The sequence below is a fragment of the Oreochromis niloticus genome, linkage group LG7 (genome assembly GCF_001858045.2).
Source record: "Oreochromis niloticus isolate F11D_XX linkage group LG7, O_niloticus_UMD_NMBU, whole genome shotgun sequence".
NCBI classification, from domain to species: domain Eukaryota; kingdom Metazoa; phylum Chordata; class Actinopteri; order Cichliformes; family Cichlidae; genus Oreochromis; species Oreochromis niloticus.
The window spans coordinates 26,152,132-26,178,797 of NC_031972.2; the positions used below are offsets into that span (position 1 = coordinate 26,152,132).

General features: G+C 40.5%; 2 protein-coding genes across 3 annotated transcripts; one reads left to right on the top strand and one right to left on the bottom strand.

Moving 5' to 3' along the window:
- The first annotated feature begins 15,757 nt into the window (after positions 1 to 15,757).
- On the top strand, positions 15,758 to 21,970 carry LOC100691353 (syntaxin-2). Of its 2 annotated transcripts, none has more exons than XM_005451389.4 (9): positions 15,758 to 15,854; positions 16,171 to 16,215; positions 16,541 to 16,640; positions 17,588 to 17,662; positions 18,056 to 18,117; positions 18,283 to 18,391; positions 20,522 to 20,595; positions 20,719 to 20,856; positions 20,948 to 21,970. In XM_005451389.4, the coding sequence occupies exons 2-9, from the start codon at positions 16,177 to 16,179 to the stop codon at positions 21,119 to 21,121; spliced, it is 771 nt and encodes a 256-aa protein (XP_005451446.1). In that variant the 5' UTR covers positions 15,758 to 15,854; positions 16,171 to 16,176; the 3' UTR covers positions 21,122 to 21,970. The 2 variants fall into 2 exon arrangements, with proteins under 2 accessions (XP_005451446.1, XP_003444405.1); XM_003444357.3 differs by having other exon boundaries at positions 15,801 to 15,958.
- Positions 21,971 to 22,874: 904 nt separating this feature from the next.
- On the bottom strand, positions 22,875 to 24,799 carry pgam2 (phosphoglycerate mutase 2 (muscle)). Its single transcript, XM_003444358.5, has 3 exons — positions 24,268 to 24,799; positions 23,971 to 24,151; positions 22,875 to 23,358 (listed from the first exon to the last, which is right to left on the bottom strand). The coding sequence occupies exons 1-3, from the start codon at positions 24,682 to 24,684 to the stop codon at positions 23,189 to 23,191; spliced, it is 768 nt and encodes a 255-aa protein (XP_003444406.1). The 5' UTR covers positions 24,685 to 24,799; the 3' UTR covers positions 22,875 to 23,188.
- Positions 24,800 to 26,666: the final 1,867 nt, after the last annotated feature.

Here is a 26,666-nt window from a genome sequence, read left to right on the forward strand (position 1 = left end):
TGACAATCTACAATTAGTTTAAATTGTATTTAAACAAAAATTGAATAATGAAATACAATAAAATAAACACTGGGTGGTTTAAAAATAACTTTATCACATATGACAAATACATTGTTGACACTATTTTACAATAAACATCAGATTTTTTTTTTTTAAATAAACAACAAACAAAAAAGAACTTTAAGTTGAATCACTGCCTTCAAAGTTAATTGATCAGTAACCAAGTGAATGCAATCTGTTTTGGTAACTTTTTTAGGCGACATATTTCCCTAGCAAATATTATACATTTCAGATATCTCGTTTAAACGCCTGTTACTGACTGCAGTTAACAGATAATCCACCAGAGGGCAGATGATTGCCTGCAACAGGTTTCTTTAAAAATCACTGATCCTGCTGATATACTGTATATAGAATATTGACTGAAGTAATGAATCTGTTTTGTAACGGGATTTTTGTAACAGTGCTCATTAAATGTCAAATAATACTGATAGATTATTTGATTAACGATGATTGGAATGATTTATTATTTAAAAATATCTAACGATTAACTAAGTTTGCTCCACGCTGACATTTGGAGGCATGATTTTTCTCTGTATAGAAGATCAAACCATGCTTGGCTCCTTGTTTGCTGTTTCATTGCTGACATTTAATAATCACACAGTGAGAAATCCATTATTAGAGAAACAGATGCATCCGAATCGCCATCCCTAATCGATTCCACCTGTTAAAGGTTGTGACATGCTTTATCTCAGTTGGAACAGTAACTCCCCTGTCGGGGCCAGTTCAATGAGAGATGCTGAAGTTCATTCTGGGAAATACAGGAAGTCAATAACTTGAGCAGCAGTAGATAAATTATAAAAAAGATATTTTCAGTTGCTCCCCTATTTACCATGTTTGATTTGGCAGATTTTTTACACCTGAACCAGGGATCTTTACTTGTTAGGCAAATATGTAAAGCACAATGCTATGGAGCCACTACACAATAGACAAAGTATACAATGTATAAATGTATAATCCACAACCTTGCACAAATAAGGTTGTTGTATTCTGACCATCCCTGATTGACAAGCCCAGGGCATTTCCATTTTCATAAAAACCTTACTGTGATTCTGTACTGGGGCCTCACAGCAGCTCAACCTGCCAGTGTTATTGTCGTTGTCCTCCCACTGAGCATTACATCATTATATCAGATGTGGCTTTTAATCATGAAACATTTAAGACTGATTGCACTGAGCACCAACCTCTGCACCCTTCTTGGGAAATCAACAGCTTCATGTGTGTAGGGGGGGGCTTACATTTGCTTGCAGTTACCTCCTGAACTGGAGAAAATCACCACATAAGTGTATGCCTTGTGGTATTTTAATAGATAATGAAATTTCTCATTGAAATGTAGGAGGAGGCACCAGAGAAGGACTAGGAACAGCAGAGGTGTGTGTCTATTAAATTATGTAAGCTTGTAAAAGAGAAGAAAAGCAAGAGATACTCCTCTACAGAGACTCCTATAACCCCTTACCTTGACCTCTACATTTTGTATGCTGTACATAACGCAGCAGTATAATTATAATTATAATTGCTTATTGGGTTTTTTTGTTTTGTTTGATTTTTTTTATGCCAGGTGAGAGTCGGAACTTGTCAATGTATTTTAATTCTCTGTGCTTTGACAAGATGGAGAGGTAACCTGAAATATAATACCCAATAGACTTTCCCCCACTGGTTTCATGCTGCTGCGTCACTGGGGACTCATCATCAGTGATGTAGCAAAATCGCTTCCCAGCTGCCTGCCTGTCTACTCTGAGTGTACCAGTCCGCGAAATCACTACTAAGCACTGCTGAGCCTGGCAACAAGCAAGCATTATTGATTCACATTGAAATCTGTTAACAAGAAAAAGTGCAGGCCTGCACCGCTCCACAGGAAGAACTGCCATGTTAAGGTGTTATAGTCCCTCCCTGTTAACAATAAAATCATGTCACCATTATACATGCTTTATAGACAAGTTTTGATAAATGCATTAAGTAATATACTTACATACTGCATACCATTATTGTGGGGTTTTAAATGCTATTTTGTACATATTTTAAACATTTATAATAATTTAGCATTAATTTCAAAAGAATTTGTGACATAATAAATAATAAAATAACATTGTACTAATTTTAGGTAAAATATTTTTAAATTAAAATCACAACTGACTTATTAACTTTAAGACATGAAAAGGCCAACAGAGCAAATAAATAGAGGTTCGTAGTTGTACATAATCATGTAATTGAAACATTCTCATTTTGAGAACATCAGCTGCCTTTTTCTGCTGCTGTCTGTACTTGCCAAACAGCAGACAATCAATCCACTGATTCAGTAGTCCAGCTAATTCAGTATGACACTACTAGAGACTGTGCCCAAGAAGCAGTCCCACCAGCCTCTGCACTGCAATGGCAAGTCACAACATCTTAAGCTCCATCACGATTATCCCACAGAGCCATGTTGTCTGTGATGTAGGCACTGGGGCAAGAATGCTGGCAGAGACAGTTGGCTGGCTAAGTCTGTTTTAGCTTTGGACTGGTCAGACTGCTAATTAGTAATTATGAGCTCATTATTGCCTGGCCAGGACACTATCCAAAACAACAGAATTACCTATCTGAGGAAATGCAGGATTTGCCGCAGGGGCTGTAAGAGAATGTGTAGCGGCCAGTCTAATTTATGAGACTCCTTGTAATTATCCCGGCACGATTTCCATTCAAGAAAAAAAAAAAAAAAAATATATATATATATATATATATATATATATATATATATATATAATAAGTGTTGTGATGTGTTGTGTTTTTGCAGCTTCACCATTACAAAAATACAGTATGGCACCTTTTGCTGACTCAAAATAAAGATATAAATCATCTACTGATTAGTTGCCAGTTGAGACGGCATCTACACATCAATGTGATATCCTGAAATTGCACCGAATTTTTCAGTTGTCAAGTAAATATTATAAGAGCTGATTCAGGCATTGTGCTTAGAGGCCAAAGGGAAAATAGAAAATGCACTGTTCTTCTTTAGAATGTAATCCTGAAGCTACCTCTAGTGGCCAAAATGCCTACATCCTGTGATATGAAGATATACAACTTGATGCATGTCAAATGTATATTAGATCCCATCAACACAATGTGTCAGATAATAAATTTGTTCAGGTCTATCCTTAAGAAATAATATCTGTATAAAACATGTCATCTGTACGGTAGCTAGAGACATAGTGACAGAAAGGCTGTCTGTTTGTTGGGTTTAAGCCAGGGTTTTTACACAAGGCCCACGGACCAGAACTGCCCCACCAAAGAGTCCAAATCAGCCCACTGCAAGGAAAGAGTCCTGCCAACCAGTTTCTTTACAACAGCAGCATTTCTTTGTCATGTTTAAAAACTGTGATGCATTGTTTTACTTTTTTTCACTTTATTTTAATTTTTTTTTTATTGGTTTGGCCCATTTCAGATCAAATTTGGCTATATGTGACCCACAGTGTAAAATGAGTTTGGAAGCCCTGGTTTAGGGTATACATACATACATACACATACATATATGTATATATACTGTATATAAAAAACACCCAGCACGCCCCTGCGGGCGGTGTATCCTTCAAGCTCGGGTCCTCTACCAGAGGCCTGGGAGCTTGAGGGTCCTGCGCAGTATCTTAGCTGTTCCCAGGACTGCGGTCTTCTGGACAGAGATCTCCGATGTTGTTCCCGGGATCTGCTGGAGCCACTCGCCTATCTTGGGAGTCACCGCACCTAGTGCTCCGATTACCACGGGGACCACCGTCACCTTCACCCTCCACATCCTCTCGAGCTCTTCTCTGAGCCCTTGGTATTTCTCCAGCTTCTCGTGTTCCTTCTTCCTGATGTTGCTGTCATTCTGAACCGCTACATCGATCACTACAGCCGTCTTCTCCTGTTTGTCTACCACCACTATGTCCGGTTGGTTAGCCACCACCATTTTGTCCGTCTGTATCTGGAAGTCCCACAGGATCTTAGCTCGGTCATTCTCCATCACCCTTGGGGGCGTCTCCCATTTTGACCTCGGAACTTCCAGGCCATATTCAGCACAGATGTTCCTGCACACTATGCTGGCCACTTGGTTATGGCGTTCCATGTATGCCTTGCCTGCTAGCATCTTGCACCCTGTTGTTATGTGCTGGATTGTCTCTGGGGCATCTTTACACAGCCTGCACCTGGGGTCTTGCCTGGTGTGATAGACCCCAGCCTCTATGGATCTTGTACTCAGAGCTTGTTCTTGTGCTGCCATGATTAGTGCCTCTGTGCTGTCTTTCAGTCCAGCTTTGTCCAGCCACTGGTAGGATTTCTGGATATCAGCCACCTCCGCTATCTGCCGGTGGTACATACCGTGCAGGGGCCTGTCCTTCCATGATGGTTCCTCGTCTCCCTCCTCTTTCTTGGGTTTCTGCTGCCTGAGGTATTCACTGAGCACTCGGTCAGTTGGGGCCATCTTCCCAATGTATTCTTGGATGTTCGTTGTCTCATCCTGGACTGTGGTGCTGACACTCACCAGTCCCCGGCCCCCTTCCTTCCGCTTAGCGTACAGCCTCAGGGTGCTGGACTTGGGGTGAAACCCTCCATGCATGGTAAGGAGCTTTCTTGTCTTTATTTCAGTGGCTTCTATCTCCTCCTTTGGCCAACTTATTATACCAGCAGGGTACCTGATCACGGGCAGGGCGTAGGTGTTGATAGCCCGGATCTTGTTCTTACCGTTCAGCTGACTCCTCAGGACTTGCCTGACCCTCTGCAGGTACTTGGTGGTTGCAGCTTTCCTAGCGGCCTCTTCATGGTTCCCATTCGACTCCGGGATCCCCAGGTACTTGTAACTGTCCTCTATGTCTGCAATGTTGCCTTCTGGTAGCTCCCCTCAGTTCTGACTACCTTCCCTCTCTTTGTTATCATCCGACTACACTTCTCCCGTCCGAATGACATCCCGATGTCATTGCTGTATATCCTGGTAGTGTGGATCAGTGAATCGATGTCTCGTTCACTCTTGGCATACAGCTTGTATGCCAATACAACTCCATTCCGTAGTCGGTATCCGTAGCCAGTCTTGTTAATGATCTCACTGAGGGGGTTCAGGCCTATGCAGAACAGCAGTGGGGACAGAGCATCTCCTTGGTAGATCCCGCACTTGATGGTGACTTGTGCTATGGGCTTGGAGTTGGCCTCTAGTGTTGTACGCCACATTGAGTGTATATATATATATATATATATATATATATATATATACACAGACAGACAGACAGATAGATAGATAGATAGATAGATAGATAGATAGATAGATAGATAGATAGATAATGAAAGCCACTACTTCTGGTTGATAGAAGATTATTGGTCAGTGTGTGTGTCACATGAAATAATCTGCCAGTAGGCTTTTGAAGGATTTGTTGTTTATTTCTCTTCGGGTTCTTCTTCACAGGCAGCAAATAAAAGGATTAAATATTGTTCAAGTTATTTTCAGAAAAGTTCAGCAACTGTGCAAACATACTATCACAGAAAATGTACAACATTAATCAGTGATTTATAGGCCAAGCATTAACAATAGGTAGAATTAGTAGTGCTTGCATAATTTCTACACCTGAATTTAATTATTTTTTGTAGCCTGCAGCTGTGCTCCATTTCCTAAAAGCTGTGCCAAATGTGCAGTGACACAAACATGCAGAGATGGTACTTTTTGTAAGGCAGCATGTAGGTAACAAACTGCTTACTTTAGTTAGTTGAGGTTTTTTTTTTTTTTGATGATACATTTGTGTGCAGTGTTAACACTCTTTTGGAATTGGAACCTGAAAAAGCTTGAATCATTTTGCTATTTTCTTTCTTAGTTGCTTGATACTACCAACACTTCATCTGTGCAAGTATGCCCGCCTCATTAAATATCTTTTTGTGTGGAGGCAATTGCAAAGTGGCTGTTGACTTGGATGTATACCATTACTATTAACCACAAACAGTGTAAATGAAGGCTGTGAGAAATCTTCATCTGACACTAGCAAGTTTGATGTACTGTGGGAGGGGACACAAAGGGGGAAGATTCTTATTTGTACAGTGCGATATTTTAAAACATAACCCTTTTGGTTTAGTTTGAGCATATTTTATATTTTTCAGGGATGCTACCACTGAGCTACTAAAATACCAAATGAGTCAAGAATTATAGTTAATCCACAAACAGCTGAGCACGTTCTGATATAAAATGAAAGCCCCAGACAGAGGCCCAGGTGCTGCAAATGTCTCATTAAGGAAGGCTAGTGGTGACCATGAGCCAGCATACATAACAGGCCACTGAATCTAAGCAGCTAAATGACTGTCATTCAAATATCATCCAATTAATTATTTACACCTGTGCCTGTAGCACTGCGATGCGTCATCATGCTGTGCAAAATCCAAACCTATGTCAGATGTGTGCAGACGGTGACCAGGTGTCCCACTTTGTGTTTTAGCCTTGGTCCTGGGTCCCAGACACTGAGGCAATGACCCACATTTTCATTGGCTCCAGTAAACAAGAGGCAGCATGTGAGACTCAAAAATACAAATATTATTGGGATAGAAAAAGATTGTCAAGTGTGCATAAAAACTATAGCATAAGACTTAAAATCTCATTTTACTTTCATTTATACTTACTGCATTTAATTATTTTCTGATCTTCTCTAGATTTTGTGTTTTCAGTGTCCAAGTGCGTATTCGTTCTTGTTTTGTTTTTTTCTGTTCTCTTATGTTTCATTGTAAGTGACACGCTTATTAAGGACAAGTGTCATTTTGTGCCCTGTAGGCATTATTGTGTATCTGCAGTCTGTTTTATGGGTGACTTTGGCAGGAGCAACAGTGGCTATAGACAGTAAATTCAGTGTGATCACAGCTTTGTAACTGAAGTAACTGATATGTTTGGCAGTGGGATACAATTTCAAACAAGCTTTAATATCTTGCCTTTCTTTTTTAACAACATTGGGCTCAGCAGAAAGAAGATCTGCCACACTGTGCACAAAAACAAGATGAGAAGAACTAAAGACGAGTAAGTCATACTTATAGCAATAAAACTGTGAGATTATGATGATGGCGGTGCATACACCACGTGAGGCCCAGCGTCTCTTCAGATTTTGCAAGTTAGCAGTGTTATTCCTGCTCATTTCGGGTCTGTTCGTTCAGAACATCCTCGCTTTTACATCTGACACCGGCCAAGAGCTTTTGGATATAGGATTACATAACTTCAATTGTTTTATCAGTAACCTTCGACTCATCCCTGAAATAAGAAGAACACCCAACACTTTGCAGGCTGCTCGGCCGACAGGAAGTGCTCGAAGACGGTGCAGGGACCGCAAACAAAGGCGGGGGAAATGCGGAGGGCTAACAGCTAAGCCAAGGCTAACACCGCACCAGCTTTCTTTACCTAGCATTTTCCTTGCTAATGTGCAGTCCCTGGTAAATAAAATGGATGAGTTGCAACTTTGGATCACTGACAACAGGACACTTATGGAGTGTAATGTCATGATACTCACGGAAACATGGCTATACAGCGGAATATCTGCCAATGCTATCGAGCTAGTCAGATGCCACACTCTCCGGGCGGAAAGAATAGCAGATGATTCCGGTAAGACAAGAGATGAAAGACTGTGCATTTATCTTAAAAAAACTTGGTGTAGACAGTTCTATCTGCTGAGGGAGTTCACCTCCACCATAATAACAGCTGCATATATTCCACCGGATGCTAATGCCAAGCTTGCTATGAACGAACTCCATGAAGCCATTAGCAAACAACAATCTGCACACCCTGAGGCTGCATTTATTGTAGCGGGTGACTTGTCTCTTGCCACACCAGAGGGGGTAAAACCTTGGACCTGATCCAATCTATACAAACATTGTTGGAGCCTACACGGCAAAGCCCCTCCCCTACCTGGGACAGTCTGATCACCTTTCTGTTTCTCACCCCCAACTACTCACTGCTCATCAACCGTGTGAAACCATCAGTGAAGACAATCAAAGTGTGACCAGCGGGAGTAGATTCTGTACTCCAGGAGAGGTTTAAAAACACGGACTGGAGCATGTTTGCTTCTCAGGCCACCTGTGGCTCCCACATTAACATCGACTCTTACATGTACTCAGTACTGGAATACATCAACACCACAACTGAAAATGTTACCACAGAAAAGCAGATTATAATGTACCCAAAGCAGAAACAATGGGTGAACAAGGAAGTGCGGCTTCTACTAAATGCATGTAACAATGCTATCAGATCAAGTGACACTCGGCCCTACAGTACATCCAGGGGTTTCAAGAAGGCCAAGCACAGCTACAAGCTGAAGGTGGAGGAAAACTTTGTCAACTATGACCCACGACACACGTGGCTGGGCATTTAGGCCATCTCTGACTATAAGCCCAGCAATTCCACACAGACAGCCATGAATGTGTCCTCCCTCAATGAGCTAAACAACTTCTACGCTGGTATTGACAACAAGAAAAAGTCTTCCAAAACCCTACCCTCTGATGACTGCCATACCCTCACTCTTACCACCATAGATGTCCATAATGCACTGAGCAGTATCAACGCTCGCAAGGCTGCTGGCCCTGACGGCATTCCTTGATGTGTGCTTCGAGCATGTGCTTAGTAGCTTGCAGGGGTCTTTACAGACATCTTTAACTTGTCGCTTGCCGAGACAGTAGTACCAACGTGCTTCAAGACCACCTCTATTGTGACAGTGCCGAAACACTCATCACCAACGTGCCTGAATGACTATCGCCTTGTAGCCCTCACGGCCATAGTTATGAAGTGCTTTGAGCGACTGGTCCTGGCACACCTCAAGACATGCTTGCCCCCCCACACTGGATACTCACCAATTTGCCTATCGAAGCAATAGGAGTACAGAGGATGCTGTATCCACATCGCTTCACTGTGTACTCTCACACCTGGACAACAAGAATACTTATGCAAGAATGCTGTTTGTTGAATTCAGCTCAGCATTCAATACAGTTATTCTGTCCAAGCTGATCACTAAACCTGTGGATCTTGGAATCAGCAACTCTATCTGTAACTGGATTATGGAGTTTCTGACCAACTGACCCCAGCATGTTAGGTCAGGCCATAACTGCTCTACCACCATCACACTCAACACTGGCACTCCACAGGGCTGTGTGCTGAGCCCCTTCCTCTACTGCCTCTTCACCTATGACTGCAGGCCTATATGGATCCAACTCCATCATCAAGTTTGCGGATGACACCATGGTGATTTGTCTCATCAGTGACAATGATGAGTCTGACTACAGGGAAGAGGTAAAGCACCTACCTGTATGGTATGCTGACAATAACCTGATCCTGAATACCAGCAAAGCCATGGAGCTCATTGTGGACTTCAGGAAGGACAAGAGATACACCCATGTCGCCATCTACATAAATGGCATGGCTGTTGAACGGGTTTCCAGCTAGTTCCTGGGGACCCACATCTCTGAAAATCTGTCCTTAACTAACATCTCCAGCCTGGTCAAGAAGGCCCAGCACCTCTCTTTCTTGAGAACACTGAAGAAGAACCACCTGTCTGCTGACATACTGAGAGCATCCTGACCAACCGTGTCACAGTCTGGTATGGGAATTGCTCTGTTGCTGACCGCAAGGTACTGCAGCGGGTGGTGAAAACCGCCCAACGCATCACAGGGACTCCACTTTCTGCCATTGATTATGTCTACAAGAAGAGACATCTACGCCGGGCAAGCATCATTCTCAGGGACTCCTCTCATCCTGCCAATAAACTCTTCCAGCTCCTCCCCTCCAGAAGGTTCTACAAGACCCTTCAGACTAAAACCAGCAGGTTTAGGAACAGCTTTTTCCCCACAGCTGTCACCCTACTGAACTCAGTCCCAAGCTGAACCTTTCTATACACACTCACTTAACCTGCTACACTCCTCCTCCCCCTCCTCCCCTTATCCCTCCCAATGACCATGATCATGACTGTCATTCATTCTCAACATTCACTGTATGCTCACATTGGGTACTGCTATAGTTTAGGACACTGACATAGCATAGTCTCTGTTGTAGTACAAACTTACACTTACACTGTTCACTATTATAGTATGTTCAGAGCGCTACTCTGCCACTACTGTAGATCTGTTTACCACACATCGGTACATCTGTATATATGTAGCACATCTGTATATTTCTTCATAGCACATCTGTATATCTGCCCGTCTGGATAGCAATATAGAACATCAGTAAAGAACATACAAGTATAGTATGTACCATTAGAACTGGTATAGTTCTAATGCTAACCCATACATATAGAACATACAGTTCATCTGTATATCTCTACATATGTATACATCAGTACATCTCTACATTTGTCTGTAGTACATCTGTATATTTGCTCTCTGTATAGAAATATAAACATCTGTATACTTAACTTATTTGTACATAATCTGTACATAACTATTCCCACCTTTTATACTACCCTTATCTGTATATAATCTTCTCTTATTGCACTTACTGCTCTTTGTACTTCTGATTAGATGCATACAGGGCATTTCATTACCCTGTATTTATACATGTGGAATGACAATAAAGTTTAATCAAATCAAAATCAACTGATTTAAATACAGGAACATGGTCTGTTTAGGAAGTCTCGCCACTCGGCAGCTGTGGTTACATTTATTTGGGCAGTTATTTTAAACCATTATCTTAACTCACGTTTATGTAAATAGTCACTGTGACAGATTCATTAATTTTTTACATACCAAGTTTATTTTCATAGCTCCATGAATGAGTATGTGATGGTATTTTTATATATGTGGACATGAATTTGCCCTACTGATACTGACAGTCATGCCACTCACTGTGAAGAACTCTGACACAGTAGTCTATTTCAATTTCCTACCTTCTGACCTTGTAAAGAACATTTACACCATCAAAGACTTTTATGGAAATGTTATCATGCACACACTCTTGGGCCAGGTTTGAAGAAGAGACACACAGAGACACAAGCATGCATTCCCTCCCTCACACACGCATATGCAAAAACTCTCTCACACACACACACACACACACACACACACCCAACATGGAGACAAAGAAATGGACGCCGTACACATACTCACTTCCCATACACACTCTATACTCCCAGGTCCAGGGACCAATACGTCCAGAGAGGCAATCAGCCCCAAACCCAGGAGATGGTTCCCTTCCCTTTGTGGTGGAGACAAGCAGGTCACCGCAGCAGCAGAGCAGCCCACCAGCTCAGACCCCAACCAGACGGCCAGCTCCTCCTCCCGGCCTCCTTTAATTTTCCTCTCCAATCAATGTTAGGTCAAATCCTGCATTTCTAATGAAATCTTTTATGATGGAGAACTTACCAAAAGAAAACCTTTTGGTAAGGAAATGGAAATGTAAACTCCTTCTCAAGACGGTAATGTAGAGACACGCACGCAATTTTTTCTCTCTTGAGGTCTCAGGGTTTCCCTCTAATCTTCCATGGAGTAGCAGGCACTGATGAGCGCAACATCAACAGCACCTCTGTTTACAACATGGCAGGGGTGGAGGCATGGATGGAATACTTAAAATCCCTTTTTGCTCACCTACACTAAAAGGGAGTGGAGAAAAATAAACCAGGAGAAATCTGCATCATTTCCTTACACAGAAAAAAAAGTGCGCTAACATAATAATTTCTAATCAGCCAGCCATCATGAATAAATTATGAACCCAACTGAAACGAGTCACAGAAGATCTTTGAAATCTAGGATGTAGAAACTGCTATGAAGTTTTTCAGTGGAACTACTCAAGATATACACTGAATTGAAAACATTTCATTGTTTTTTTTCACTTAGTTGCAGGAAAGGGAACATCTACACAGTACTTGAGTTTAATAATGTAATCCTGAAAACAACTTGTTCTTATTAATCAGTCCAAATCCCCACAAACTGGTGACCAACATGCAGCTAGGGAAAAACCACCACATGTCAATTAAGTGGTTGTTTGACAATATCTAAACTATAGTAGTGATTTTACCTGCGTTTTCTCTTTGGCACAAGCCTGAAGAAGAACATATGGACCTAAACATTGATTTGGGGGATTTAAATTATTAAATTAGAGTCAAATAGCTTACTGCATAAACACATACATCAAAAATATGTGCTTGCATGCAAGTGCTAAAGCCACGGTTGAAATCAGAAGATACATGAGCAGGATAACGAAAACATGTAAAGACTGTATATAAAACTGAAGAAGCTGGAACCTCAAAAGAGTTTTGTATTTTTTTTATGTATGTAAAAGATTGGGGAAGAGTTAAAAGGCCCTGATCAGATAATCAAGGGAAGCAACTACTGAATAGGTTTGCAGCTATTCTGATATATAAGCAGGAGCCATGGGGAGCATGTGCAATGTAACTCTTGCATTTATGCACTTAACAATGTGCATTTATCTTTCTGAATGTGGGCACTGTAGAGAAATTTCAGGGTAAATTTAATGTGCACTCCACTCTAGGCTTTGTTAAAAAGGACGTGATAAATATTGTATAAACGCATACTTGTGCCTTATGCCTTATAGCCACATTACATGAGATTTCCCACTTATAAATTTAAGCAGATTGTTTCGTATATTTTCATATTTATGAGAATGAATCATTTTTAGAAAGCTACTAATATTCACAGTAGAAGCACCTGTAGACTAAATGGTAAATGGACTGGCACTTACATAGTCCCGTTCTATTGAGTCGAGCACTCAAAGCACTTTCTACAAGCCTGGTTCACCCAATCAGACACACATTCATGCAGTGCTTTTATCTATGCTTAAGTGCTTTCTAACATTCACACACACACTCACACTCTGATGGATGCATTGGGGGCAGCTCAGGATGCCAAGGAGACTTTGGCACGCAGACTGGAAGATTCAGGGCTCAATCCAGCGACCTTCAGGTGGGTAGATGCTGTACAACACAGCACACTAACAAAAACTGAGGTTTAATTGCCATATTGATAATTTGATAGTAGCCTGAACTCCATTGAATATGGTTGGAGACCTGAGTCTTGATTCTACATTCACCAATTCTCTGATAATAGGGACATTCGACCACGCTGACACAGTCAGTGTTACAAATCTTTCTATTGTCAGAAAATTGTTTTGATGACTAAAGAGGAGCTTGGGTTGCCTTTCCTCTATTTCTGTCGACCTCTGTGCTACCCCCACAGTGAAGAGTTATAGAGCAACAGCTGGAGGACGAGCTGCTGGAGGAGCCAACACACTCATCTTGAGCTCCAGTGTTTAATATCAGAATAAAGATTTTTACCAACAGTTCTTATTATTCAGTTCTGTCATTGCACAAGTTGAATAAGAACTCTGACCATCTGCCACTATTGCAGATGTGAGGTGTGTGATCACGTTGCAGCGTTGAGCAACATTAACAAAGACCTGTCAATAAATTAACATTAGCAAATGTTGCGTTTGTTAATGTTGCATTCAGCAACAATGCAACGACAAACAAATATTGGTTTTGGTTAGAAAGGTCTTTATTTAAACACCTTTTTAGCCAAATGTCTACTTTTATTTTACAGAAACAGAATCAGTTATTACATATTTTATAATTTTTAGATGATCACTAAAATTTCCTAAATGAACATACTTGATTTTCTAAAGTCATTATAAAGAGGGCAGAGAGTCCTTTTACAGCTGTACAAATATGTTATCCCACAATAATGGGCAAAGATCTCTAGGTATCCATCTGGCTCTTTTAAGGTTATTATCTGGTTTCACAGAGCTAACATCCCAGATACCCAGTGAGGCAGTAACCAACTTTTTCTCTTGGCTGTTTAACTTTCATTAGAAGCAACATTATTGGAACAATGAATGGAAAACTAAATGAAATAAATGATACTATTAAATAATGATACTATTACACCTCTAAAATAGATTTTAGTGAGAGCATCAATTTGAATACAAGCCACTCCAAATTTTCAGATGGTAATGTAAAGCTAACTCTAACTGGACTGGATTTCATTTATTTGTTTACTTATTTATTCATCCATTTACCTTTTTTACCACTTAAATTCCCTTTATGCTTTATGCTTTTAACATTTATTGCAGTTTCTGGTAAGTTTGGAACATTTTTGAGATTCATTAGGCCTGTCATGCTCAAGGACACTTCAACATCCAGACTGGATCAGACCATGACTTCCAGATTAATAGCCTGTGTCCTCCTGAGACATAGCTACTTCTTAATGATACAAGGTGTCACGGAAATCATTATGAGTTTACTCAGTACATTTTTTTTTCATTTCCTCATGATGGACAAATTAATAATATGTGCACATGATATGAAAGTAATGCTAACCTGTTTCTGCTGTCAAAGCAAAAGAGACTAAGAAGAGATAAGTAGTGTCATAATACTGTAATATCATAAATTAGGATTATGGTTGTGTTTACATTGGGCAGGGTTTTTTCTTTATTGCCATCAGACCCGAGGCTTGCGAGAAGCTTTACTTGAAACTGCAAGACAGAAAGCCTTGAAAACCAACAATATTCAGCTGAAGTATAAAAATATTTATTGCTCTATTCTTTCTCACTTTATAATAAAGAAATAATTTTTCAATAGGGAAATTTGGGGCCAGATTATACAATGGGCATTCTGTGTGCTCAGGACCCAACCACAGCTAGGGGGTTCAGCCAAAAGTCAAATACAATAAAAAACAACACACACACACACACACACACACAAAAAACAATTTTAAAAAGGCAGGGATTTTCACTTTTTGTTCAACCAATTCATTTTTTTAAATGCACTTAATTAAAAAATTACTAGGAAGCTATAGGTTAGCTGTAGCAGCTAACAGAACATAGAAAATGGGTTAGCTAACCCTTATGACCTGTAAATAAGGAGCCAGGCTGCCCTCACCAGTGCAAGGTCTTCTGCAATTCACCAGGGAATACTTTTTGCCCAACTGTTTTATTTAAATGCTTTAGACAAAGAAAACTTGTATGTATTCATTTTCTATAAGTGGACACATCCTAAGACCATGCTTTTTCTAGAGAAAAGCTCCCTGAACTCTTGCATGAATTATTATTTTAACACTCATCCTGTGTGAACAATTGCAACATATACTGTAGAGGGAAGTGGTACTGGCAAGTGACGCTGGGAGAGGAAGCAGAGAGGGGGAGATAGCAACAGCTGTGTGTTATGCTATGACCAATCTATTTCATATGAGGTAATTTAAATATTTTGGTGCACTGTGATGGTTACATTCTTCAGTGAAGTACAGTGCACTCTATGTAAAACTATTCTGTGTACAGTATGTACACATTCCGGTGTGATTTGAGTAATTGTTGAAGGGAAAAAAAGACCTGACCATTAAAACCAGTTAGCTAGTGCTTGTTACCAAACATTTGTAATAAGGTATTTGTGGGTATTGGGCAATTACAAGCTGTGTCCTGGCTGCAGTTAGCCGCACAGCATACAGTATGTTAGCACTGGGATTCGTACTGGTTAATTCCCGTGTAGGAAATCTCCCCTAAATCTCACTCCCTGGTATCGTTCTAATGCTAACCCAAAATATTATTATTTTTTTGCTCATTTACTGCCTTTTTTATTATGTCAGCAAAATTTTCTAAACTAGCTACTTGCTTCAAGCTCAAAATTAAACCAGTACATTTAAACTGAAATACGTAAGTCTCGGTGAACTACAGTAAACAGACGGCAGGTGCATCACTCCCACACCTGCTCCATATGTACAGTACCTTTAGCCGCAGGATAGGCTCTTTGTTTGCTTTGTTGTGACGGTAACGCGCCTGCGTGCCAGCGCACTTTATTACACAGGTGAGCTCATCGAACTGTGCTAACAAGAGGAAGGGCACAGTGAAGGTGAGGCCGAGCCTTATCGCGAATACCGAAAGTAACAGTATTACGAGGGATTCTTCTTTTTGTCGTTGTATTCGCCGTAATGCCGACCGCATTTTAGCCGTTTGGTAGGTTTTTAACAGGGTTTTAAAGTTAAAAGACTTTCTCGGAAAAAAGCCTACATCCAGCTTGTCTCGCTTATACCAGCAGCGCGCTTTGTAATTTTGTTTTTCAGTATTAGATATTAATGCTAAAACATTAAAGGGATTTTCCCTGTAAAAGGTGGTGTTTTTCAAATCTCTTTAACGGACTAAATATCCTTTTTCCTCACCTGTAAAAGGACGAAATGACGGCCACGAAAGACATGGAGGATTTTTTCAAAACGGTAAACATGACACAGCTTTGAGCTACGCTGTTCTTTCTGAGACTCAACCTAAAATAGCTCAAATTTCATATGTACAATATTTGAAAGGCAATACTTTATACAGTAGTTAATTGTCATAGACTGTGTAATTACATTTAAAGGTGTAATTTCTGGCAGTGGTTGTCTGATAAACGTGTGTTCATTTTGCTAGAAATGTGTTAGCCTCACAAAAGCAAAGTATCATGTGTGCTGTCAGACCAGTTCCCACCACCATACCCCATATAATATTTTCATGTTGTGTGTTCCAAGCTGTGTAACAGTAGTGTTTGCATCCGTGCATGTGTAGGTGGGGGAGGTGAGAGGCCTCATTGAAAAAATCTCCTGTCAAGCAGAGGATGTGGAGAGAAGACAAGCTGCCATCCTCGCGTTTCCGAGTCAAGACAAGAGTAAGTGCTGATTTTTTTTTTTCAAAAAGAAGCAAGGACAAAAGTGAATTCTTCATTGTTATGCTGAAGCTTTCAAACTGTCTCAACTTCTCCGTGTCACACAACAGCAACAAGACACACACAAACGAAGGGACTTAACAGCCTTTGACAAACACACCTGCAGCTGTTTGTACAGCAACAGACTTGGTAAATGTTACACAGATCAACATGCTTAGGAAGTTTAGATATAGCTTCAAAATCTGCATATACACACACACACATATATACACCCACAGATGGAGATAATAACAGTGTAGCGTGCAAAAGGTCACTAGGTACCTCAAATTAAACCGTCTCCAGCTTGTGCTGTTAGGTATTCTTTACACACCGTTATTAAGAAATGACTTGTTGTGCGTATAGCAGCAGTGCATTTTGTAGTTTATTTTTGAGTAGACAATATTAATACTCAAAAATGCAACTTCACTGGCCTCTATAAGATGCTCTTTTGATTCCTACTCATGTTACTGACCTGGTGCCAGTCCCCCAGCTCTTTCTTCTTAGTACCACTTACCTTTTTTTAAACCTTTTTTTAACATTTTCTTGTCCCATCCCAATTTTTTGACACATTTACTACATTACTCATGACATTACATTATGTCATGACATTACATTATGTCATGACATTACATACATGACATTTAAAACAAAATGTTTTTTTTAAATTGTACATTTTCTGTTATGAATAAAATATGAGTTTATCAGATTTGCTGATCAATGCATTCTGTTTTTATTCACATTTTGCACAACATCCCAACTGTTTTTAAAATTGCATATATAATATGAACATCACAAAAGCACTATGTATAAAACTTAACCCTTTTTTGACACCCGTCTTTCATAATTTGCACCTGGGTGATATTCACCACACACAGTAGTTATTTCCTCTGAACTTGTTTTGTTCTTCCCAGGAAACAAAGATGAGCTGGAGTTGCTGAGCAATGAGACCAAGAAGAATGCTAAGTTAATCAAAGCAAGGCTAAAATGTAGGTGGACACAATTTTTTTGTAAAGCACTGCAAAATTAGCTTTTATGCAGGGTAAGTTTTTGTCATGCTTCAGTGTAGTTAGATAAAATTAATAATTTTTTCGATATGGATAATGCATATTTAGCTGTGTTGTTATTGTTTAGTATAATGAAAGTGGGGAGGATCAGTGCAGCTGAGTTCCTCATACAGTGTGAATAGTTCGTAACACAGGATTTGACTTGTAAATGTGTAAAAAGGAAGTGTGGTGTAGCCCACTCGACATGCCATTTGTAAACAAGCTGACAATAACACTGAGCTCTTTACTGTAACTGCAGAAAAGGACTGTGACATAGCAGACTTTGTTTAGTTTTCACTTGGTCGTGTATTCATGTTAGATCGGATTGTTTTTCAGCAATGCAGAAGCCTGGAGATGAGACCGGAGCTACAGTAGCCCAACGTATTAGGAATAACCAGGTGTGCAAGTAGTTTTATTTCCTGCCATAAACCAGGTGCAAAATGATTGTCTGACACTCCTTTGCAGTCTCAAACACGCCCGACAAAATTACTCCTGACAGAGGTCTCTTTATTGACATTTGAATTGATTCACTTCATTCTCTTTCTTTGGCTCTCTTTCAACAGCACTCGTACTTGACTCGGTGGTTTGCTGAAGTCATGAAGGGTTACCATGAGGCACAAATTTCCTTCAGAGAAAAATGCAAGGCAAAAATTCAGAGACAGCTGGAGATTGGTAAGTTGCCAAATCTAAAAGGGAGCACTTGTCCCTCCTCATCCTCAGGTCAGGTTGTGTAAATGGATTTTATTTCATACACCAGTCCATACTGCATTGTATGGAGGGCGCTTCTGCCAATGCTTTACTAGCAGCAAAACCTACACTAGTGTAAGTCACTGTGAGGGTGTTTGCATGGTAGTAGCACTTTGGATAATAAGCTGGTGTCATTTTGGAGCAGCAATTTACAGTCTACAGTTTATGGTCAGCACTGTATTGTAAATAAGTGTCAGGTTCATTGTTCTTTCTCATGACTCACTACTTCACAGTATTATAACCAGCTTTCTATTATATGTCATGTTTACAGTTTTCTTTTTCTCCTTTTGTAGTCTGAAGTTATTTTATACATTTAAACAGTAAAGCAAACTGTCCTTTCAATTCCTGTTAAAAACAGTGCTGCCTTACAGTTTACATGCACTCACAAACTACCTTATTAGATACACTTTCTTATTATCTAATAAAGAGATTGGACTAACTTTCACCTTAATTCTTCATGGCATAGATTGAACAAGGTGCTGGAAACATTCCTCGAGATTTTGTTTCATATTGACATGATGGCAGAACCCAGTATGACAGCAACGCCTGTACTAGACAAGCTGGTCGACCGGTCCATTTCATGCCTTGCCTCTCCAAACTTGCATTGAGCTGCAGGGGGAGATATTTCATTTCACGTTAACATGAAATTAATACAGCAAAGCGTTTAAGCACACTTTACTAACACATTTGGATGTAAATAGATATTAGCCACCTAGCTTAAATGAACTTCATACCTTCTGTGGTCACTAGTGACTTCTTGGCTTTAAATATATTTTCTCCTCTCCTCTGCATGCATGTCCATTTCACGCTTCTGAGAGACAAAGCGTGAAATAGACATGGTGGATCGACGTATCTGTAGGACTCTTTGCTGTGATATCGGGTTATATAGCATCACACAGTTGATGCAGATTTGTCTGAACCATTGCTACAAGGCAAGACAGATCCACCTTTTCGCGTAGTTTACCCCAAATTCTGACCCTACAATCGTAATGTCACAGCAGGAATGGAGGCTCATTATATCAGACGATGTTTATCTTATTTTCTGTTGACCATTTGTGGTGAGTCCATGTGAATGTAGACTCAGTTTCCTGTGATAGGAGTGGTACCCACTGGTTTTTTGTTGTTTTTTTTGCTGCTAGCCCATCACATTCAAGGTTCTATGTGTTCTACATTCAGAGATGTTCTTCTGCATGCCTTGGTTGTAATGAGAATGAGAATTTGAGTTACTGTTGCGTTCCTATCAGCTTGAAGCAGTCTGGCCATTCGCCTCTGTCCTCAGGCATCAACAAGGCATTTTTGCCCCGAAAACTCATGGGGTATTTTTTTGGCCTATTCCCTAAAAAAAACCCCTAGAGATGGCTGTGTGGGAAAATCTCAGTAGATCAACAGTTTCACAGTAGCCAGTGTGACACCAACAAACATGTTACATTCAGAGTCACTTAAATCACCTTTTTCCACATTCTGGTGCTCAAATTCAACAGGTCACCTTGTCCATGTCTGCATGTCTAAATGCATGCACTGTGTTGCCATGTGATTGGTTGAATAAAGAGTTATGTTAAAAAGATGTTGAATAGGTGTACCTATAAAAGTGGCCAGTATGCTATGATAATTGCCAGTATGTTAATGCCATTAAATTTGATTTGTTTTTTCCTTCAAATCTACAATTGATGTTGTACTAAGCAGCTGGCAGGGTGAAAGTCTGTTTAATAAGCACTCATACATGCGGTTCCCCATGATAACATCTAGAATAGTTACAGGGTGCAGTGTATCTGTGAAAACTGCTTTTAAGTGTAGTACTTAAGCTGTCTTGCTCCACAGTATGATACACTGTAATTTAAATGTACAGTAGTACGTTTAGTAAACAGACTAATGTATATCATTATAGCAGTAAGTAGAAGTTGAGGTGTAATTGCGCCATCCTGTGGTGACTATCTAACTGCCATCCTTGGCAGCACAAAATAGGTCTTTGTCTGTTGTTATTTATTTAGTTGTTTTTCAATAAATTAAGTTCCACACACATAATGAAACTTATTTAGTATCTCTTGTTACTTTCAGTGAATAAAAGCACTACAGATAAAGAGATGGAGGAGATGTTGGAACGTAACAATCTTGCCATCTTCATATCTGATGTGAGTGGAATTTAACATCTTTTTTTCATCTTTTTTTTGGGTCACTCAGATATGCAGTTTTTGTAAGTTTGAAGCCATTTATATGATAATTCAAACCCAGCTTGAGCATTTTCTCTTTCACAGATCACCTCTGACAGTCAGATTTCCAGCCAGGCTCTGACTGAGATTGAACTTCGCCATCAGGAAATCCTCTGCCTCGAGTCCAGCATTAAAGAGCTGCACGAGATATTTGTTGACACTGCCATGCTGCTGGAACTCCAGGTAAAACAAGCTACCTGGCCTGGGAATGTTTAATGAAGATTAATGTAACTTATTCGTGAATGACATTCATTATGTTTTTTTCTTCTCCCAGGGCGAGTTAATCAACAACATAGAAAGAAATGTCACAACTGCTGCAGAGTATGTAGACAGATCAAAAGAAGAAACAAGCAGAGCAGTTGACTACAAGAAGAATCCTTATAAAATAACATTTCGGCCGAACTTCTTGAAGTCCCTCAAGAAAAATAGTGCCCCTGATCCTGTGTGAACAGTGACTACACCAAATGTCCCGATGTGCATCGAAGTCAGTTTTATCTGATTTATGTTGCCTGTGTGCCCCTCAGGCTCCTTTCTAAAGGATTTTGATGACGCTGTTGTTTTAATGAAAAGAATTCATTTGATAATAGTAAAACGATTCTGTGGACAAGGCAGCAGCTTCGTAACACCACCTTCAGTCAGTGTATTTAGATTCCCAGTCCTCAGAGTTTAGGTTTTAGAAATGCCAAAACAGCCCCTTTTATGTTTTCCTTCAGTCTCTTATTTAGCCAGTAGGTGTCATGACAACACTACAGTGTTCCTTCTCTATTTGCTGCCCTTTAAAACTATGGTGCTGCATATTGTGTTGTTTTGTTTTTTTAATGTTTGTTTTTTAATGGTTTAATATAACACTGTGTTAAACTGAGAAAAAATGTCTGTAAACTGACCACGCCGATCTCAAAATAAACCTGCGAGGAATGGTGCGGTACTTAATTCATGGGTCTTTTATTATGATAGCACAAATTAAAGAGGGGAAGGGATTGCTTTGATGATTGAAGGCAGAACACAGGCAAAATCATATTTATAATGTAAGTGGAGGTCAACTTTAAGTTGATTTGGTTCAGCTAAAAAGCTATATGTTGTTTTTAGTGCTCACAGTGGCGAGCCATATGGGCAATAGTAGCAGAAACATTCATTCAGAAACATTTGGATGACTGATTAGAAGGTTAGGATTTCAAGCTTTCCTGTACCGCAATGTTAAGCACTCGGCCCTCTCCTCTTTAGCAGCAGCCCGTGCTCTGACCTCAGCTTGCTAACAAGATGAGAATGTGCGACAATCAAAAAGAATGTTACTGTGGTGTAACTTTGTGAAAAAAAACAAAGGCTTGTATTAGAATGCTGTCGCAGGCCTGAAGAATTTCTCCTCACATAAAATCACTTCAAGGGCACAACTAAACAGTCTGGATGTACTTGCAGGAAGATGACAAAGTGTCTTATGCTATTAAGCCATGAGAACAACTTGTACAGGGATGAACCATTCTTCCAAAGGATGTCTTGGTTGGGGTTTAGCCAAAATAACAGTTCAGCATCTTCCTGTGGTGCTGCACTGTGTGGAGATTTAGTGATGGGGGAAGCCAGAAGATGATTTATGATGATGTCACTGTCATACTTACCAAACAGTTCAGCAAGCTTGTGTAAACTGAGGCATTGTCATCCTAGACACTGCTCCCATCAGGATAGAAATGTTTTATTGCACAAAAAAGGCACTCGGAATAAATTTGCATTAATTTTCAGCAACACTTTGTCAAAAGGGACAAGTCCACCAAAACCACCACCTTCAAGAAAAATCTGGAAATGTCTGCATTTATGTTTCTTCCAATGACTGCAGTCACTTGTCTACACTGACTCTTACCTGGGCCTTAAGTGCAATAGGTACCTGTTTAAAATTATTGCGTGTGCACGTTTTTCAGTGAGATCTAACTGGAGTGGAGGATGAGCAAGCATATTCCTGCATTATGGGACTGCTGCCAGGTTGAACCCATTGACTTATCCATTAGGCTGCGTTTCTCACTCTCTTCCCCCCTCCTCCCCTCGCTACAGCTCCTGGATAAGATTTCACAGCACCTTTAGCACTTTGCTGAAAGCTTGGATTTTCAAACAGGGAGGGAAGAAGGATGGGAGATAAGGATGACGATGTCATTTAAAGACACAAAAAGAGAAAAGGGGTGCAAGAAGATAAGGAAGACAATGAAACTGATACAGCACTACATAAAAAGATGGTTTCTTTATTGGTTGTGCCAGGCTGGCGAGGGCCCACAAAATAGGGCTTGGCCACAAAGGACTGAGTGGTGTGTGATGACATCAAATGTTAGGCCCTGCATTTTTGCTTTGAAAGGTCATCCCTGTGTTTGTCATTTAAGCAAACAGTAGGCTAATGGGCTGAAAGTGGCCCGTCTCCAAAAGAACCATTAAACGTTTCCCCAGTTGGAATGGACAACAAGGATCGAATAGAATAGATTAGAGGAAAAGGTTGAAGGTGGGTAACAGTCTTTTTTTCTGCCTCCGCAAGGAGTCTGGCTTACTTCTTCACTTTGCCCTGGGCAGCTACAGCCTCCATGGCCTTCTTTACAGTTTCCTCATCACCGAGGAAAGACATGGGCTTAATAGGCTTCAGGTTGGCATCCAACTCATACACAATTGGGATTCCTGTGGGAAGGTTCAGCTCCATTATGGCTGCATCAGACATACCTGGTGATGCAAGCAGACAGAGCAGATGGAGACATGTGGAGATCAGCAGCAGGGGGATGTAACTGATACAATACACTGTACTGTAAGTCTGTCAGAATCCCAGCAACATAGACAGGACTATGTTGAACAACAGAAAAAAAAGTAAAGCACGTTTTCTTTATATCTCAGTGTATTTTAAGTTCCCACAGGTCTGCCTCTGTCTCTCAACACTGGACCTGCCACTCCTATCTGACATTTACTATTGCCCTTGAAGCTCTTTAAAACCCTTATCCGTCTCTGGGCTGCTCCTTGAAAAAGTACAACCTTTCTACATAAAGGTCGTGACTGTAATGGGAACCAAGCTCATGACCCTCTACCCTGTCCCTGAGATCTGGTGTGAGCCTCTGCTGCTATTTATAGACAATGCAATCCACAACTCTTGTCTGTATGTGTGTAAAGTCTGTGTAAGTGCGTGACACTGGCTATTCAGGTCAACTTTTTGCAGAAGTCTTTGGCTATCATGAAAGAATTTCACTGTTAAGTGTTTTGCAGCGTCATTTTTTAAGTCACTCTATCTAATGTGTCTGACCTTCTCCTTCTTTTCTGTTTGTAAGCTTTGTCCACAGTGCTTACCCTCTAAGTGCTTGACAATGCCACGGAGGCTGTTCCCATGGGCAGCAATGATGACATTCTTCCCAGCTTTGATTTCAGGAACAATCACTTCATTCCAGAAAGGCAGAGCACGGGCAATGGTATCTTTAAGTGACTCACATGTGGGCAGCTCACCAGGCTTCAAGCCTTTGTAACGCCGAGACTGGAGGCAAAAACAACACCGCAAAGTACAAAAGCTTAATAACTGACAGCACTCTCAAGCAAATTCTGGAGCTCTTTAAGCTTAGAAATGATTAAGCTACTTTGCATTTGTCTCACCTCGCTGATGATTTTGTGATAAGGGTGGTCCTTATCCATGGGTGGAGGTGGGATGTCAAAGGAACGACGCCAGATCTTCACCTGCTCTTCACCGTGCTTTTCAGCCGTCTCTGCCTTGTTGAGTCCAGTGAGGCCTCCGTAGTGGCGCTCATTCAGACGCCAGGTACGAATCACAGGCAGCCACATCTGGTCTGTGCCCTCCATGATGGTCCACAGGGTCTTGATGGCACGTTTCAGCACAGAGGTGTAGCACACATCAAACTTCATGCCTGCCTCCTTGATAGCCTGGGCACCACGCTTGGCCTCCTCCAAACCCTTTTCACTGAGGTCAGCATCGAACCAGCCACAGAAGCGGTTCTCTTGGTTCCAGGCGCTCTCACCATGGCGGACAATAACCAAACGATGGGCGGCAGCCATGCTTAATACTGTTTCCCTAGATTTTTACTTAAACAAGACACAGAGCCCTCAGCCCTCCTAAGTTGTGGACACTCACACACACTCTGGCTCACCAACAGTAAGCCCAAGGCAGCATACCACACCCTTTTTATAGCAACCTGGATCATGGCAATGCGTAGCAGACAGGCCTTCTTTACTTTCCCCCTGTGAGAGGCCTTCATACTCTGATGGACACACTGGGAGGACCAATAGAGCCAGGCCTCTATCCTGGGACATGTGGTGTCTGGGAAGGCCAGAGGTCAGATACTGATCCAGAATAGCAACATGACTTTTAAACTGACATCTGTGCAAGAAAAGTGTAAAGATCAGAGTTGTAACCTCATGCTGAGATGAAGCGTTTCCTCACTCTTCAACTCACTGCACAGTGATGATTTTGTATGTTTAGTAAATATTTGTCCACAGGGCATTTGTTGTGTGGGCACAACAGTGACCATACGACTCATGCAGGTCCTCTCTGTTCCACTATGGCTGGAGAAATTCCATTTTCAGTGTGTCACCAAACAGCTGCGTACAGTAGCTGCCAGTGCCAGCAGAAAAAAAAACTATGGGGCTGACTACTAGTGCTAGATTTACTCACTTCTATAAACAACAATTAATTATTATCATAAAGAAGATAATATCTAAAGAACAAGATAAAGGTGCATAAACAATAAAAGGAGTGTGCAAAAGTCTGTACGAAGGGCTTATCTTGGTGCAACATAGAGACATTATCAAGTCAGTGTCAAATCTGTAATCAGGGTAATATTTAAGGTGTTATTTCAATGTATCACCTCTAGGAGCTGCTCTAGTATCATGTAGATTATGTTTACCATTGTGTTACATGAAAGTTGTTTTTATGAGATAAAAACACAACATAAAAAAACCTTTGTGAATTACAGTGAGAATGTTTTAGAGGTATGTTGAAAACAAAATGAGTTACTAATCCAATAATCCACTTTCCACCATATGATAGAAAATTGGCACCATCTCTGCTGCATTCTTTGATTAAAACTTAATGACTTTGTATCCTTAGTCTTGAATAGAAAAAGGCCTGGCACTCCACCAAAGTGAACCTATGACATATGCTACTGAGACAAATAATCACATATCACACAAACATGTTCATTATTTTTCATTAAATTTAATGCTGGGAAGAGAAAATACACTGATAGACAAAGAGCTGACAAAGCAGGGGCACTGAGCTGCAGAGCTGTCAGGCAAAGTAGATGCCTTGGGTCCTGAACAATCAAATTTATGATCCAGAGGAAATACAATAATCCAAAAATAGAATATTAATGGAACTCCAGGCATGACGCCAACCTGCATCATGTGATCATGACACTGAGTTTTTCTTCTATACGGAGTATAAACTAATGAGAAGGATTGTGACAAGGAAGAAGAAAAGTTGCTATTTTTTAATTTTTATGGATAGTACAAGATGTTTAACAGACAATGATGGGAATGATGGGTAGTCTTTCAACCAAAATTCTCTGTGTGCTGCCTACCATCAAAAAACTGTCTGGCAAGTCTTGCAGAATGGGAAAAGTTAAGTTGGAAAATAAATATAATATAAATACTTGTATTTACCAAATAGACAATCAGTTATTATGTTAATTTAAGTTGTGTCTGGTGGTGGCTGGATGGATGGATGGATAGATGGATGGATGGTATTTTTGGCCCTCTGGTGGTCAAACTGGACTAATGCATCTTATTAGTTTATTCCACCAAGACAGCAGATGCTATCATGAATCACAAAATTGTTGCTCTTGTCAGAAGTATGATGCTGCATCCTTTTTTGTAAAATGCTAGCAATGTTGACTGCAATAATAATGTCGTCTTCACATGTAGGCTGAGCTTTTATGTTAGTCAGCATCGTAGAGGCAAGAAGTACCAACCTGGAAATTAGCGCTGTAAGTGATTTAATGTGTTTGGGAAGAGAAGTTAATGATCTGCTTTCTCTGTTT

Excerpts from the sequence above, each read along its gene's own strand:
- LOC100691353 (XM_005451389.4), top strand. The coding sequence starts at position 16,177 with ATGACGGCCACGAAAGACATGGAGGATTTTTTCAAAACG. Across the intron at positions 16,216-16,540 it reads TGGAGGATTTTTTCAAAACG|GTGGGGGAGGTGAGAGGCCT; the intron begins GTAAACATGACA and ends GTGCATGTGTAG. Across the intron at positions 20,857-20,947 it reads CCATGCTGCTGGAACTCCAG|GGCGAGTTAATCAACAACAT; the intron begins GTAAAACAAGCT and ends TTCTTCTCCCAG.
- pgam2 (XM_003444358.5), bottom strand. The coding sequence starts at position 24,684 with ATGGCTGCCGCCCATCGTTTGGTTATTGTCCGCCATGGTGAGAGCGCC. Across the intron at positions 24,152-24,267 it reads ATCACAAAATCATCAGCGAG|TCTCGGCGTTACAAAGGCTT; the intron begins GTGAGACAAATG and ends TTTTGCCTCCAG. Across the intron at positions 23,359-23,970 it reads CATTGTCAAGCACTTAGAGG|GTATGTCTGATGCAGCCATA; the intron begins GTAAGCACTGTG and ends TTGCATCACCAG.